We start from the raw sequence: 12,282 nt of genomic DNA, 5'->3' as shown, positions 1-12,282 counted from the left end.
ATTGCCTGTTACTAACTTGTACTTTTAAACTGTATTTCATATCCAGCTGGTTACTAAAACTTTGAAAGTAGTTTTCTACAAAAAGTTACTTAATCGCTTTCTAATTTCTTTAGACACTCAAGAAAGGAAAGTGGCCCCACCAAACGCTCCAGAAATTCCAGATAACCACTATTTAGACAAGTGAGTAGAGCCACCTCTAAACCCACTGTGGGGTGATTAGAGGGACCAACCATGAAAACACTGTGAGACAGATGATATTCTCCCTGGTTCATTAGGGTTCCGGGAACTAATTCGCTCTTTTTAGTGACTTCAGGCAGCATCAGCTCTGGGTCAGGATAACCTTCCCTCTCTTCCCCAACAGAAGTGAGCAGCCTGTTTGTCAAAAGGCCTGTCACAAACTCAAAAAATTTTTTGATCTTTTATGCTGTTGATTTACGATGTGTGGATTTCTGTTGTGTAGCTCAGTGACTCAGTTATACATGTGTATACATTGTTTTCCAAATTCTGTTCTGTTATGGTTTATCACAGGGTGTTGAATATAGTCAGGCTCATTTTACAGGAGCAAACTGCTTTCTCCTGTGCAGTGGCCAAGACAAATCTACAAGGAGTTTAAGGGAAAGGTCTTGGTCTGCTCAGGGCTTCCCTGGTGCCGCAGTGGTGAAGAACTTGCCTGCAATGCAGGAGACACAGGTTCAACCCCGAGGTCAGGAAGATCCTCTGGAATAGGAAATGGCAAGCCAGTCCAGTATTCTTGCCTGGAGAATCCCGTGGACAGAGGAGCCTGGCAGGCTACAGTCCATGGGGCCGCAGAGTCAGACACTACGGAGTGTGCACACAGACACGCACACACAGACGGACACACACAGTCTACTCGTTTTGTGACTTAAAATATCCTTTCTACTTGATAACACTGACAGAATTCAGAGGAATCCTAAGCTCGTTTATCTCAGACGCCCACATGGTGAAGACTTCTTTTACATCTGTAATAGGGAGCCATCCAGCCCTCCCTGAGGACCTTCTGGTGAGGTGTGGCCCTGCCTCCAGGTCCAGCTGCAGCCCACTCGGGGTGGTGACTGTGGCTACTGGCTGCGGTCTGGAGGTCACGAAGCTCCTGCGAGCCGGCGGAGTGGGGATGGCCAGCCTAAACCTGGGCCTCACTTCTGACCTTTCTGTCTCGTTTCAGTTTATGTATTTTTTGTGGGGAGAGGAGCGAGTCCTTCACAGAAGAAGGCCTGGACCTCCATTACTGGAAGCACTGCCTCATGCTGACGAGATGCGAACACTGCAGACAGGTCAGGCACAGAGGCCTTAGTGTTTTCAGAGGAAAGCTGTGGGGAAAATCATTGAATGTAAATCACTCTGTTTAGTTGGGATTGATTTTTCTCACTTTTTAAAGTGTAACACATGTATAAGTGTATTCAAGCCATAGGTCTTACAGCTCCTGAATTAGCACAAAGTAGATACCTCAGTGTAATCACCACCAGGACACATACCCCACGGACCCCACCCTTCACTCCTCACTGTCCTCATTCCTGCTTCTTACTTGTTGAGTTTTATAGAAGTGGAATCCTATGCTGTGTTTGGGGTTTGTTTACGGCATTCCATTGTCTGAATATACACTTTATCCATCCTTTCTCCTGCGTGTGGTGGGGTTGAGACTGTGAGGAAGAGTGTTGCTGCAGCCTCTCTTGTGTACATCTTCTGTGCGTGTGGATGCACCTTTCTGGGTGAGCACCTCGTGGGGTCACAGAGTGGGCCCACGTCCAGTGGGCCCTCCCTGCAGAGCCGTGCCACCCGCCATGTGCCCCATCTCACTTTCCTGATGAAACTTAGGGGGAGCCGCGTCCTCTGTTGGCCTGCTGTTCCCCTCTTTGCAAAGCACTTCCGGTGTCTCACCTGGCTTTTGAGTTGGCTGTCTCATCATCACTGATAGTCATCCCTGACACACTTGGATGCACGGTGCCCACTGTGTCCAGCATTTTCGTTGACACGCAGGAGATTTTTGTTTTAATCTTGTCCTCCCTATTGGTTCCTTTCAGGGCTAATGCTTTTCACATCCTGTTCAGGCAGGCTTCCCCCACCCGCATTGTTCATCTCCTGTGGTGGAGCCTGCCCTGCTCAGACAGAGGAGAAGAAGCAGGAGAGAACCCCTGCCCATCTGTCCTCAGGGTTCTCTGGCCTGCAGAGAAAAGCACAGAAGACAGATCCCACTCTGAGAGCTCCTCTCTCCTGAGCAGTATGCCAGTCTGTGGGGTGAAGCTCTTGGGTGCATACCAGCTGCTCCTGGCAAAGATGTCCCAGTGGCGAGAGGGTCTCTTCCTGTGTTTCCAGCATATTCTTAGAAACAGTTGGGAGCCAGGATGGAACCCCAGGCCTCACGTAGAGCCCCTGAGCTCTTCAGGTTCAGGTTAGGGTTAGGGTTTTGGGCTGAACCCTCACATCCCCTCCCCGCCCCAGCCATGGCCTCTAGATGCTCCTGGCGTCATGTGACAAGCACAGGAGCAGGGAAGGGGTCTTCAGCAAAGTATCCTAAATGACCACAGAGGTGGCAGGCAGGCGTCTGCCCCAGGAAGCAGCGCTCTTGCAGGGGCCGGGACAGCACCACCTTGCACTTAGCCACGTGGCGGGTCCTCTTTCTGCAGGTGGTGGAGATTTCCAGCCTGACGGAGCACCTGCTGACCGAGTGTGACCGGAAGGACGGCTTTGGGAGGTGTTACCGCTGCAGCGAGGCTGTTTCAAAGGAGGAGCTGCCCAGACACGTCAAAACCAGAGACTGTAACCGTGAGTGCCCTCGGACCTCGAGACCCCAAACTGGGCCATCCCCGGGGGCCCAGCTGCAGGGCTGGGGGTCAGGTCCCGCGTCTGCCAGTGCCCCTGGTGCCGCACCCACGGCCCGCAGGAGTAACCAGAAATCCTTGTCTCGTTCAAATCCATTCAGCTGCCAAATCAGAGAAGTTGGCAAACCGGTGTCCTCTGTGCCATGAGAACTTCAGCCCCGGAGAAGAGGTGAGGGGGGAGGGGGAGGGGGCTGACACGAGGAGGGACTGGTGTAGGGGAGGGAGCTGACGTGGGGTGGGGGCTGATGTAGGGGAAGGGCTGGTGTGGGATTGGGACCAGGGGAGAGCTGAAGTGAGGGTGGCGACCAGGCATCTCGAGGTCGATATCGAGGCTGCTATAGTGCTGGGCCAGCGCAGGGACAGGGTGTCGGGAAGAGGTGGTTCTGGAGCGCCTGTCTCCAGGTTTCTGTGCCGCGCCCCCCACCCCAGAACATCTGTGAGCTCTCGGGGAGGCAGCTCTGCTCTCCTGGCCATGGGTCTGGCTGTGTGTGGGAGGTACGTGAAGGCTTAGTCCTTCCCTTTCCACTGTCAGCTAGTTTTCAGAATAACTAGCTGTGTGCCCAGCATCTTCTGGCAGTAGCTTGTTTGTTTGTCTGGATCTTAGCATCATTGTGAACCCACGGCTTTAGGCTATGGGAGATGCTCAGCTGTGTGGGCATCACAGTACTTAACGGTGTGTGGATGAGCCAGCCTCTGGCCAGTGGGGCCTCTGCAGATGGGCACCTGGCACTGTGAGTGGGCCCTGGGGATGCAGAGCCTCCTGGCTCCAACCGAGCCTTCCCTTCCTAGTTCCCTTCACTGGAAACTACCTTCCGTGACCCCATCAGGTGCTCTGTGGTTGTGGGCCAGTACCGTTCTGGGCCTCTTTATAGACAGCCGGGAAAATGTTGAGATAAATCCATGTAAAGTTCACGCTGACATTGCTGCTTCAGAGTCTAAGCTGCAGGGTTGCTTTAACCCCATGGGTCTCAGGACAGAGTCTCTTTCCATCCTCCCAAGAATTAGCTCCCAAAGCCCCCAGAGATGCCCATCAGACCGTCGCACAGTGGGCCCTTCTTGGCCCCAGAGCCCCTGGTCATTGCGGGCAGGGCGATGCTGCTGGCCGTCCCAGCTCCTCTCGTCCCTCTCGTCCTCTTGAAGGTGTGGGCTCCGGCTCCCGGCGTCTGCTTCAGGGCCCTGGAGTCGCTCCACTTGCTGTGCCGCCGGCTGGTAACAATTCAGCCTCATTGTTTCAGTTTATGTTCAGGTCCTGGCAGTTTTCAAAATCAAGTTCTGCAGTTATATAAGGCACTTACACGGTTCTGAAATCTGTAAAAGGAGGCCAGTTCAGAGAAGACCAAGCAGAAGCTGCCAGCCTGCCCCTGCTCCTGCTCCCTATCCCTCCTCTTACAGATCAAGCGTTTTTTAATGGCTTAGCTTAATTTTTTCCTTACATGTAGGCAGCTCTCAAATGTGCGCTTTTCTCTGTCCCTGCTCAGCTTGAGAGGTTGGGTGGCTCTGTGCTTAGTTGTCGTCACCTTACGCTGTCACTGTCGTATGTGACCAGCCCCCTCCTTGTGGAGACCAGCTGGCCCCCTGCTCTGAGCAGTGCTGGCATCTGCAATGACCTCCGCCCCTCTTGCCCCCGCCACCACTCCAGCTGCGGCCTGGAGGGGACGGCACCTGCCTCAGGCCACGTGGTGCCTCAGGCCACGTGGTGCCTCAGGCCACGTGGTGCCTCAGGCCACGTGGTGAAGCAGCAGCAGGCTATGCTCCTTTCCCCTCTGTTTCATCTATATTTTCTTCACCAGTCTCCACCCGCCAAGAAGCTTGAACACCCGTTATTCTGTCACAGTGTCTGCGGGTCAGAAGTCCAGGCACAGCCTGGCTGGGTCCTCTGCTCGAGGTCTCAAAGCGCTGTACTTCCAGCGTCGGCCAGGCCACACTGTCATCTGTGGGCCCGAGTGGAGGAGGAGACACTTCCTGGCCCATTGCCTGCACTGGCAGCACCCTTTTCTTACTGGTTGTAGGACCGAGGTTGCTGGCAGGGCCTCCCTCAGCCCCTTCCCCCCACCAAATCATCACACGTGTGTGACAGCAGTCTCAGCATGTGGTGCTCAGCTGTGCAACGATTGCGAGGCATGTGACGTGCGGGCCAGTATCTCAGAAGCTCACAAGCCACGGGTGCTCTGGGATCACTGTGCTCAGGGGCTCAGGGCAGGACACACACAGAGCTCAGGAACCCCCTGAGACTGTCATGCATAGTAACTGCCTCTGGTTTGGTCATCTTGGTGGCCCCTCTGGTGGCCTGATTGCCACAGTGCATGCCTCTCATTTCAGGCGTGGAAGGCTCACCTCATGGGCCCTGCCGGCTGCACCATGAACCTGCGCCGGACGCATGTGCTTCACAAGACGCCCGTGCTGCCACTGGGTAAGTGTCCACGCAGTCTGGTCCCTGTCCCTGGGTCCCTGGCAGGCAGGGTCATCATGTTGCAGCACCGGCTCTGGCTGAAGGCCCTCTGTGTGACCCTGCTTCCCCCAGACTCCGTGGTGGTGCTCAGGGAGTTGATAGCCCAAACCACGGGTGTTCACAGGCACACTCAAGTCTTGGTGCCCCTCCAGACCACCCACACCAGTGTCCAGAAACAGGAGCTGCAGTAGCAGACCACAGATGGCACCACAACCTGATCCCTAAATCAGATTCGGTTACTTTCTGTCAGATTTAGAATGCCTTACAGAAAAGTTTGTATTTTTCATTAGAAAGTTATTCTTGACCTGAAAGAGTACTGGATACCAGACTTTTATTTTGGGGGCACGTGATCAATGAGAACATGAGGAGCCATGCTCAGTCAGTGCAGGCGGGCTGGCTGGACGGCTGAGGCGATGCTGTGCCTCGCGTGCCCCACACTGAGTGAGGACCGCGATGCTGGGGAGCCGCCTCAGCCTGGAAGCAGGGCCCTGGCCACGTGGCTTCTGGCTTCTCATCTGGGAGCCGAGATTTTGAACTTGAAAATGAGGTGTATGGCTTGGTCCTTCCAAGTGTGCGTCAGGCTTCTCTCGCTCTTCCTTCTTCCTCTTCTGCCGTCACGTGTGTCCTCCTGGGTAGCCCTGCCGCCTGAGGGCTGGTGACCGCCGTGTGCGGTGCTGACCCCCTGGTAGGTGCGTCCAGGCCCCTCGTACTCCGCTTCTCCCAGTGTCTGGTGACACCTGCCACTCACACCGTCACTGAGCTCTGTGCCCTGGCTCACACGTGTCCCCCGCACTCTTTGTGTCTGCATGTCCACTGCAGGTAAAGGCCCGGCCGCCACCAGGGCAGGGACCTCAGGATCCAAGGTGGGAAGCAAGATCCCCACCCCAAAGGGGGGCCTGAGTAAAATCTCCAGCAGGACATACACGAAGCGGTGACAGGACGCAGCGCCCGCCTCCAGAGGAGCCGCACAGCTCCCATGACGTGGCCGTGTCTCCTCCGAGCATCCCTAGACATGCTGACCCCCACTTCACCCCAGCTGCCCCAGGCTCCTGGCCATGCCCGTCCTGAGTGCGGCCCTGTCTCCCGTGGCTCCACTGTCGGGTCTCTGCCCTCCCAGCCCGGGGTCACAGAGGGAGATGGCTCTGCCGAAAGAGCAGCACCAGGCAGGCGCGTGTAGAGCGACCTCTCCATAGACGCTGGGAGTGATTTCCATAAAGTCCTCGCTCCCTCTAAACCTCTTGCATGTGGGTCTCTCGCAGCATGGGGGATGGTTCACAGGGCTCACAGGGCCAGGATGGGACAAGGTGGGCTGGCGCCTATTAGTCACCCTGTGCCCCTCCTCCCCAGCTGCGACTCCTCCCCTCAAGGTTGGGGAGCCATCAGCCTGCAGAGCCTGTAGCAGCATCAAGTAAGGTCAAGGTGAAGTAAGGTCACTGCCCAGCCCCCTCAGTTCTCACCTGCAGGTGCTCTGAGCACAGCCCACTTGACACCACCACCCCCATGCTGACCCCCACCCCAAGGGGGTCGGAGGTTAATGCTGATGGCTTCACAGCAGGCCCTTCCTCAGGGGGCTTCAAGTTCTTTACATGCATGAAGCCCTAAAAATACATGAGACATTCCCTGATGCTCCTGCACTCACCTGAGCAGGTGTCAGTCAGAAAGGCCCTTCCTTAAGCCCCTGGGGCAGATGGAGTGACCCCCACCCTGTGTAACTTTCAGAGGAGCCTCCGAGTCTCTGCCCCGCCCATCACACGACCCACTGAGATCCAAGGAAACTGGAAGTGTATGTTCTTTTCTCCAACACGTTATACCGTACTTTAATAAAAGCCAAGTAAAATGATGAAACCAAACCTCTCCTCACCAGCCCCCAACCAACCCAACCCCCTCAGCCTGTGGAAGTGGCTTGCCTGGCTTCAGAGCCAGGTAGCTGTAGGGAAAAGCCAGAGTTTGTCCAAAATGTGCTTGGAAAGGCCATCTTCGTGTCCAGGCCTGTGGTCCCCAGGTGCCCAGCCCACTAGAGACCCAAAGAAGGTAGCCCTGCCCTCCCTGCCCGGCCATGTGCCCAGGGGTACACCTTCCTCCTGAGTGTGTGACAGGTAGTCTTCCAGGATGCCCACTAAAAACTCACGGAACTGATGAAATTTGTACTGCACAGTTAATGTAAGAAATTTTAATTCCAAACCATGTAAAATAACAACAAAAAAAACCCTAGTAGCTCTTTGAGCAAGATGCTCCCTGGGTCAGTTAGTGACAGTGGACCGGTACTAGTCAGCCTCTGGTGAACTGATACTTTCCCATGTGGGTGACTCAAAATCCTGAGCCAGAGTAAGACTGACGAAGAGAGTTACCTTCAAAAATACACGCTATTAAAGAATTTTAAAGCATGGGGACGGGGAATAACAAAAAACTTTACTCGATAGAGCAGAGTACAGATGCCAAGGTAATTATAAAGTGATTCTTCCTGGTTCAAAAAGGTGTTGCCATGACCTTCTAACCCATTGCTGAAGTACACATGAAACACTCCTTTAAATAGAACGAGAAAAGTTAACCAAGAAATTATCCTTTTCTCGCCAATCAAAGCTTTTAAGAAACATACATGTAATGTTTTCTGTATATTGTAATGTAAAGAAGATGTTTATAAAAATACTTAATTTTTAGTGATTGACAAAATTAATTGCATTTAAAACAGGTCGATCTTGCTGATTACAGAAGAATCATGTGTTTATGTTCAAATGATTCCTGGCAGTGATCAGTGGCCATGTAAAAGGTTTCCAGTTATATGCTATTAAGGACCAAGAATAAAGGATAAAAAAGTAAAAAGGAACTGTAAGCTGCCTTGGCCATTCATACATATCTAAACTTGGAACAGTAATTAATAACTGAAATTTCATTCATGAATATGTTGTGGCTATTTAACAATATTTATTTTATTATTTTCATATTTCAGAGTATTCTAATTTAAAAGAATTAGCTATAAATTTGGCATTAGAATACAAATGTAAATACTTTTAATGAAAATTTGCAACTTTTTAATGTGTTGACATAGTTTTCTATTTGTCTTTATTTCAGGTACCAAAATTATAAAACATCTAAGTAATATATTTTTGTTTGTTTCAGGGCTTAGGGGTGAATTCACCCTGAGCATGTGAATATAATAAAAAGATTACTAAATGTTCTGTCCCTTTGAAGACTATACTTGAAAAACTTATGGTTAAGTTACATCTTCTGTAAACATGCAGGGGTGATGCAGCCCCAAGATGCCACTGAGTCACTGAGGTTTGCTAGGCAAGGGGCAGGGGGCACTAAGTTGCCAGGAGGGCATCTAGTTCCTAAAATAAGTTATTTGTGGGCTTACTGCTGAAGAAGCTAAAAGACTTTAAGTTCCACATAAATTAGAAATAGTGACCAATTTTATCCTGTGGAATAAAGAGAACATTTTATAAACACGCTAGTTGTGCTCCCATCAGAGGTTCATACCTCTTAATCTCTTCCTGTGTTTTTTTATTCCTTTTGAAAGAGGGGATTTTTACCAGCCAACAAGGCTATTTTGCTTTTCAAATAAGTAAAACAGTATTTTCTCTGCTCTAGACTGGTTTTAAGCTTTTACTAGTTTTGATTTTATGAGTGTTTCCATTTTGAAGTTAGTTTTTTCCACATATATATATGTGTATATATATATATGTGTGTGTGTGTGTATATATACACACACACACACATATAAGGGCTTCCCCTTATATGTGGAAAGGGAAGCCTTCCACAAGTGGCTCAGCAGGTAAAGAATCCACTTGCATTGCAGGAGACTTGGGCTCAATTTCTGGGTCAGGAATATCTCCTGGAGGAGGGCATGGCAACTCACTCCAGTATTCTTGCCTGGAGAATCCCTATGGACAGAGGAGCCTGGCGGGCTACAGTCCATAGAGTCACAAAGAGTTGGACACGGTTGCACATATACATAAACTTGAAATTTAGGGGCATTACAGTTTAAACAGCAAAAATTGGTTCTCTTACCTGCATAGGCAGGGTGTGTGAGCGAGCCTGTGCACAGGAGGGGTAAGCTGGTGTGAACTCTGGGAGAGTATGGTTCCCCTGCTCTCAGTTAAGTGCTCATCTGTGCCATTGCTTATCTGCTGTTAAAAACTAGATCAGCACTAAAAAGCCTGCAAAGCAACGTGCGCCCCGAGTCCTGGGAGCCCTGGGGCCTGCACCCACCCCTCCCCCACTGCTGCCACCACCGGGGGCAGGGAAGCCCTGGGTGGAGGCTGTGCCTCCTGGATCTGGGGTCAGGGCTTAAGGCAGCGACCCCCTAAGCTGCTGCGTTGGGAGCAATTCTGTAGAGGTCCTGTGCCCCCACGTGGATATTCTGCAACGCTCTGAAGACCTGCGGGGCAGCTGTTCTCACCTCCACTGTAGGCAGGGAGACTGGCTCAGTGCCCAAACCCTGCACCTCTGTGCATCCTGGAACGGGGATGCGGGCACAGGTTCCAGGCAGTGGAGCCCAGATTTGCTTGTCTCTGCCTTGGTCCCCACCTGGAACGGGGCTGAAAGGAAAGTGCTAAAAAGGCCCCCACCTACCCCTGTGCACACAGCAGATCCTCCACTCCTTCAGCTCAGGTGAGGAAGGTGCTGAGCCCACGGCGGGGATGGGGGAGACTGAAGGCGTGGGGCCATCCACCTGCCCAAATGGCCTTGAAATCGCTCCAGGCTTCCTTCTGGCCCAAGGTACCTGGGGATGCTTCCCGGTGGGGTGGGAGCAAGCCCCCCACCCCCCCCAGCTTCAGGATGAAGGACACCATAGCCTCCACCCCACCCCCACCCAAGTGTGAAAGCTCAAGTGCAGGGGCAGTGTGCAGGCCCCTCCCCATCAAGAGGTATCCCACAGGGCAAGTGGAGAGTGGAGTCAGATTCTGAAAGGGGTGATCTTGTGAGCAGGCAGCCTGGGTCTGGCTCATCCCCATGACCCCCTTTCACGGCCCTTATCCTGAAGGTTGAGGGCTCCCCAGGAGTGGCCCACGGCTACCTCCACACCAGTCATCTGGCCATGCCTTCACTATTAGTGCCTCCTGGTGTCCAGAGACCAGTCCTGGAAATGGAGGGGAGCGGCATCCCGTCTGACACTGTGGGGCGACTGTTGGCAGCACTGTGAGGGTTCTGAATCGAGGTCTTCCTTCCCCTGGGGGGTAAGGAGACAACGCTTGGGAGTGCCGTTCACCAAATTTGGGGATCCTAAGGCTGGGCCAGAGGCAGGAGGGCAAGTGAGGCTGGCGCCCAGGGCCTCCAGCCCCCAGCCTCAACCAGGGCAGGGACATAGGCGGGGACCAGGGTATGGACAGTGATGGAACCAGGACTCAGGGAAGGGGATGGAGAGGGGTCTGGCTGGCCTGGCTGCCCCCGCAGGCTGACCCAGCAGCTGGGCCAGGCTGGGGAAGATGCAGCCATAGCGCTGGGGTCTGACCATCCCCAGGGTCCACCTCGGCTGTCTTCGTGGACTCACCACAAAGGCGTGGGTCCCTTCATGATGGAATCCTGAGTCCGGTGCGTCTAAGCTGTGCACACGGAACCGTCCTGTGGTCTGCCATGTGCAGCTCAGCGCATGCTCTCCACACAGCCACCTGCTCTCAGCTTGTCTCACAATGCACTATCCTCTCTCCTGGGGATGGTGGGTGGCGCTGTCCAGTGTCAGCTCCTATACACCTGTTACTACCCACACTGCCTATCAAGACGGCTTGTGTTAGCATAAGCTGTCGCACAGCCACCCAGAAACCTACTCCAGGAAACTAAGCAGGCGAGAGGACATGCAGGTCCCAGGAACCGAAAGCCACTGATACTAAGCATGTGTGTACAATCTTCCAAGAAGTCACTGAGGAAACCGAACGCTCTTCTGGGTGTGGCTGCAGCGCACGCGGAGAGAAGTGCCAGGGTGGACGAGATCTTAGGGGCCTCCCCTCACCTCTCCTGACCTTGGGACAGTCACTGACTGTCCTTCACAGATGGAACTGGTCACCACGTGACCAAGACAAACGTCTTTCCTGTGTGGGGTCATAGGGTGACAAGGGTGAAATCAGCGCAGCACAAAGGCTCTGCTGGAAATAAACACGGTATATTCACAGCAGACTTCCCAGGTGGCGCCATGGTAAAGAATGTGCCTGCCAGTGAAGGAGATGCCAATCCCTGTGTCCTGAAGATCCCCCGGAGGAGGAAATGACAACCCACTCCAGTATTCTAGCCTGGAAAATCCCCTTGGACAGAGGAGGCTGGCGGGCTACAGTCCATGGGGTTCAGAATCAGACACGACTGAACGCGCGTGCACGCGCACACACACACACACACACACTACAGTCCATGGGGTTGAGAGTCAGACACAACTGAGCGCGCGCACACAGACACACACACACTCATTCAAATGTACTGAAACACCAGAGAGCAGACAACGCACAAGAGCCACCCACACACAGATTGACTCCCGTAGACCCAGGCCTGACCCTGCACCATATACAGGAAGTGCAAAAAAAGCAGCAAAACTACAGTGTCAGGGTACAAGGGGGTGCTGTAGGGACTGGTGATCATTGTTTTCTTGAGCTTCATGATGGCTACACGGATGTGTTCCATCTGGACTAAATCCACTTACGCTGTGTGCACACTCTTCTGGAAGTCCATCACCCTTCCATACAATGTTCAGAAATTTCAAAACAAAATAAAACTGGCAATTCTGCTGGGGTGAGGGGCTAACAAAAACAGGAGCAGAGAATAGTACAGTCGACCTCAGCACTATTCCTCTCACCCACTCCTCCAAACATTTCCGGCCAGTGGGTCTGAACACAGGGAAACTGCTCCCAAGCAGCCTCACAAACTTGCCTGCCCAACAGAAATGCCTGTGGAGCGTGTAAATCCCCACACCCGAGCTGCAGCCCAGAATGCTAGGCCAGCATCTCTGGACAAGGGGGCTGGTGCCTCATTCATTTCTAATTTCCTGGTGACTCCAATACACAGACCACTAAC

General features: G+C 52.9%; 1 protein-coding gene across 4 annotated transcripts in view; it reads left to right on the top strand.

Moving 5' to 3' along the window:
• Positions 1 to 8,462, top strand: part of CEP104 (centrosomal protein 104) — a 38,768-nt gene extending 30,306 nt beyond the window's left edge. For all 4 annotated transcript variants that reach the window (XM_040264194.1, XM_040264193.1, XM_040264192.1 and 1 more), the window contains 6 exons: positions 114 to 180; positions 1,184 to 1,292; positions 2,643 to 2,781; positions 2,939 to 3,006; positions 5,157 to 5,247; positions 6,106 to 8,462. In XM_040264194.1, coding sequence (XP_040120128.1) covers positions 114 to 180; positions 1,184 to 1,292; positions 2,643 to 2,781; positions 2,939 to 3,006; positions 5,157 to 5,247; positions 6,106 to 6,221 — 590 coding nt within the window. In that variant the 3' untranslated portion in view covers positions 6,222 to 8,462. The remainder of the gene's footprint in view (positions 1 to 113; positions 181 to 1,183; positions 1,293 to 2,642; positions 2,782 to 2,938; positions 3,007 to 5,156; positions 5,248 to 6,105) is intronic.
• Positions 8,463 to 12,282: the final 3,820 nt, after the last annotated feature.

Source organism: Oryx dammah, unplaced genomic scaffold (assembly GCF_014754425.2).
Source record: "Oryx dammah isolate SB20612 unplaced genomic scaffold, SCBI_Odam_1.1 HiC_scaffold_21, whole genome shotgun sequence".
Classification (NCBI taxonomy): Eukaryota; Metazoa; Chordata; class Mammalia; order Artiodactyla; family Bovidae; genus Oryx; species Oryx dammah.
This window is presented reverse-complemented; position numbering and strand designations above follow the sequence as displayed.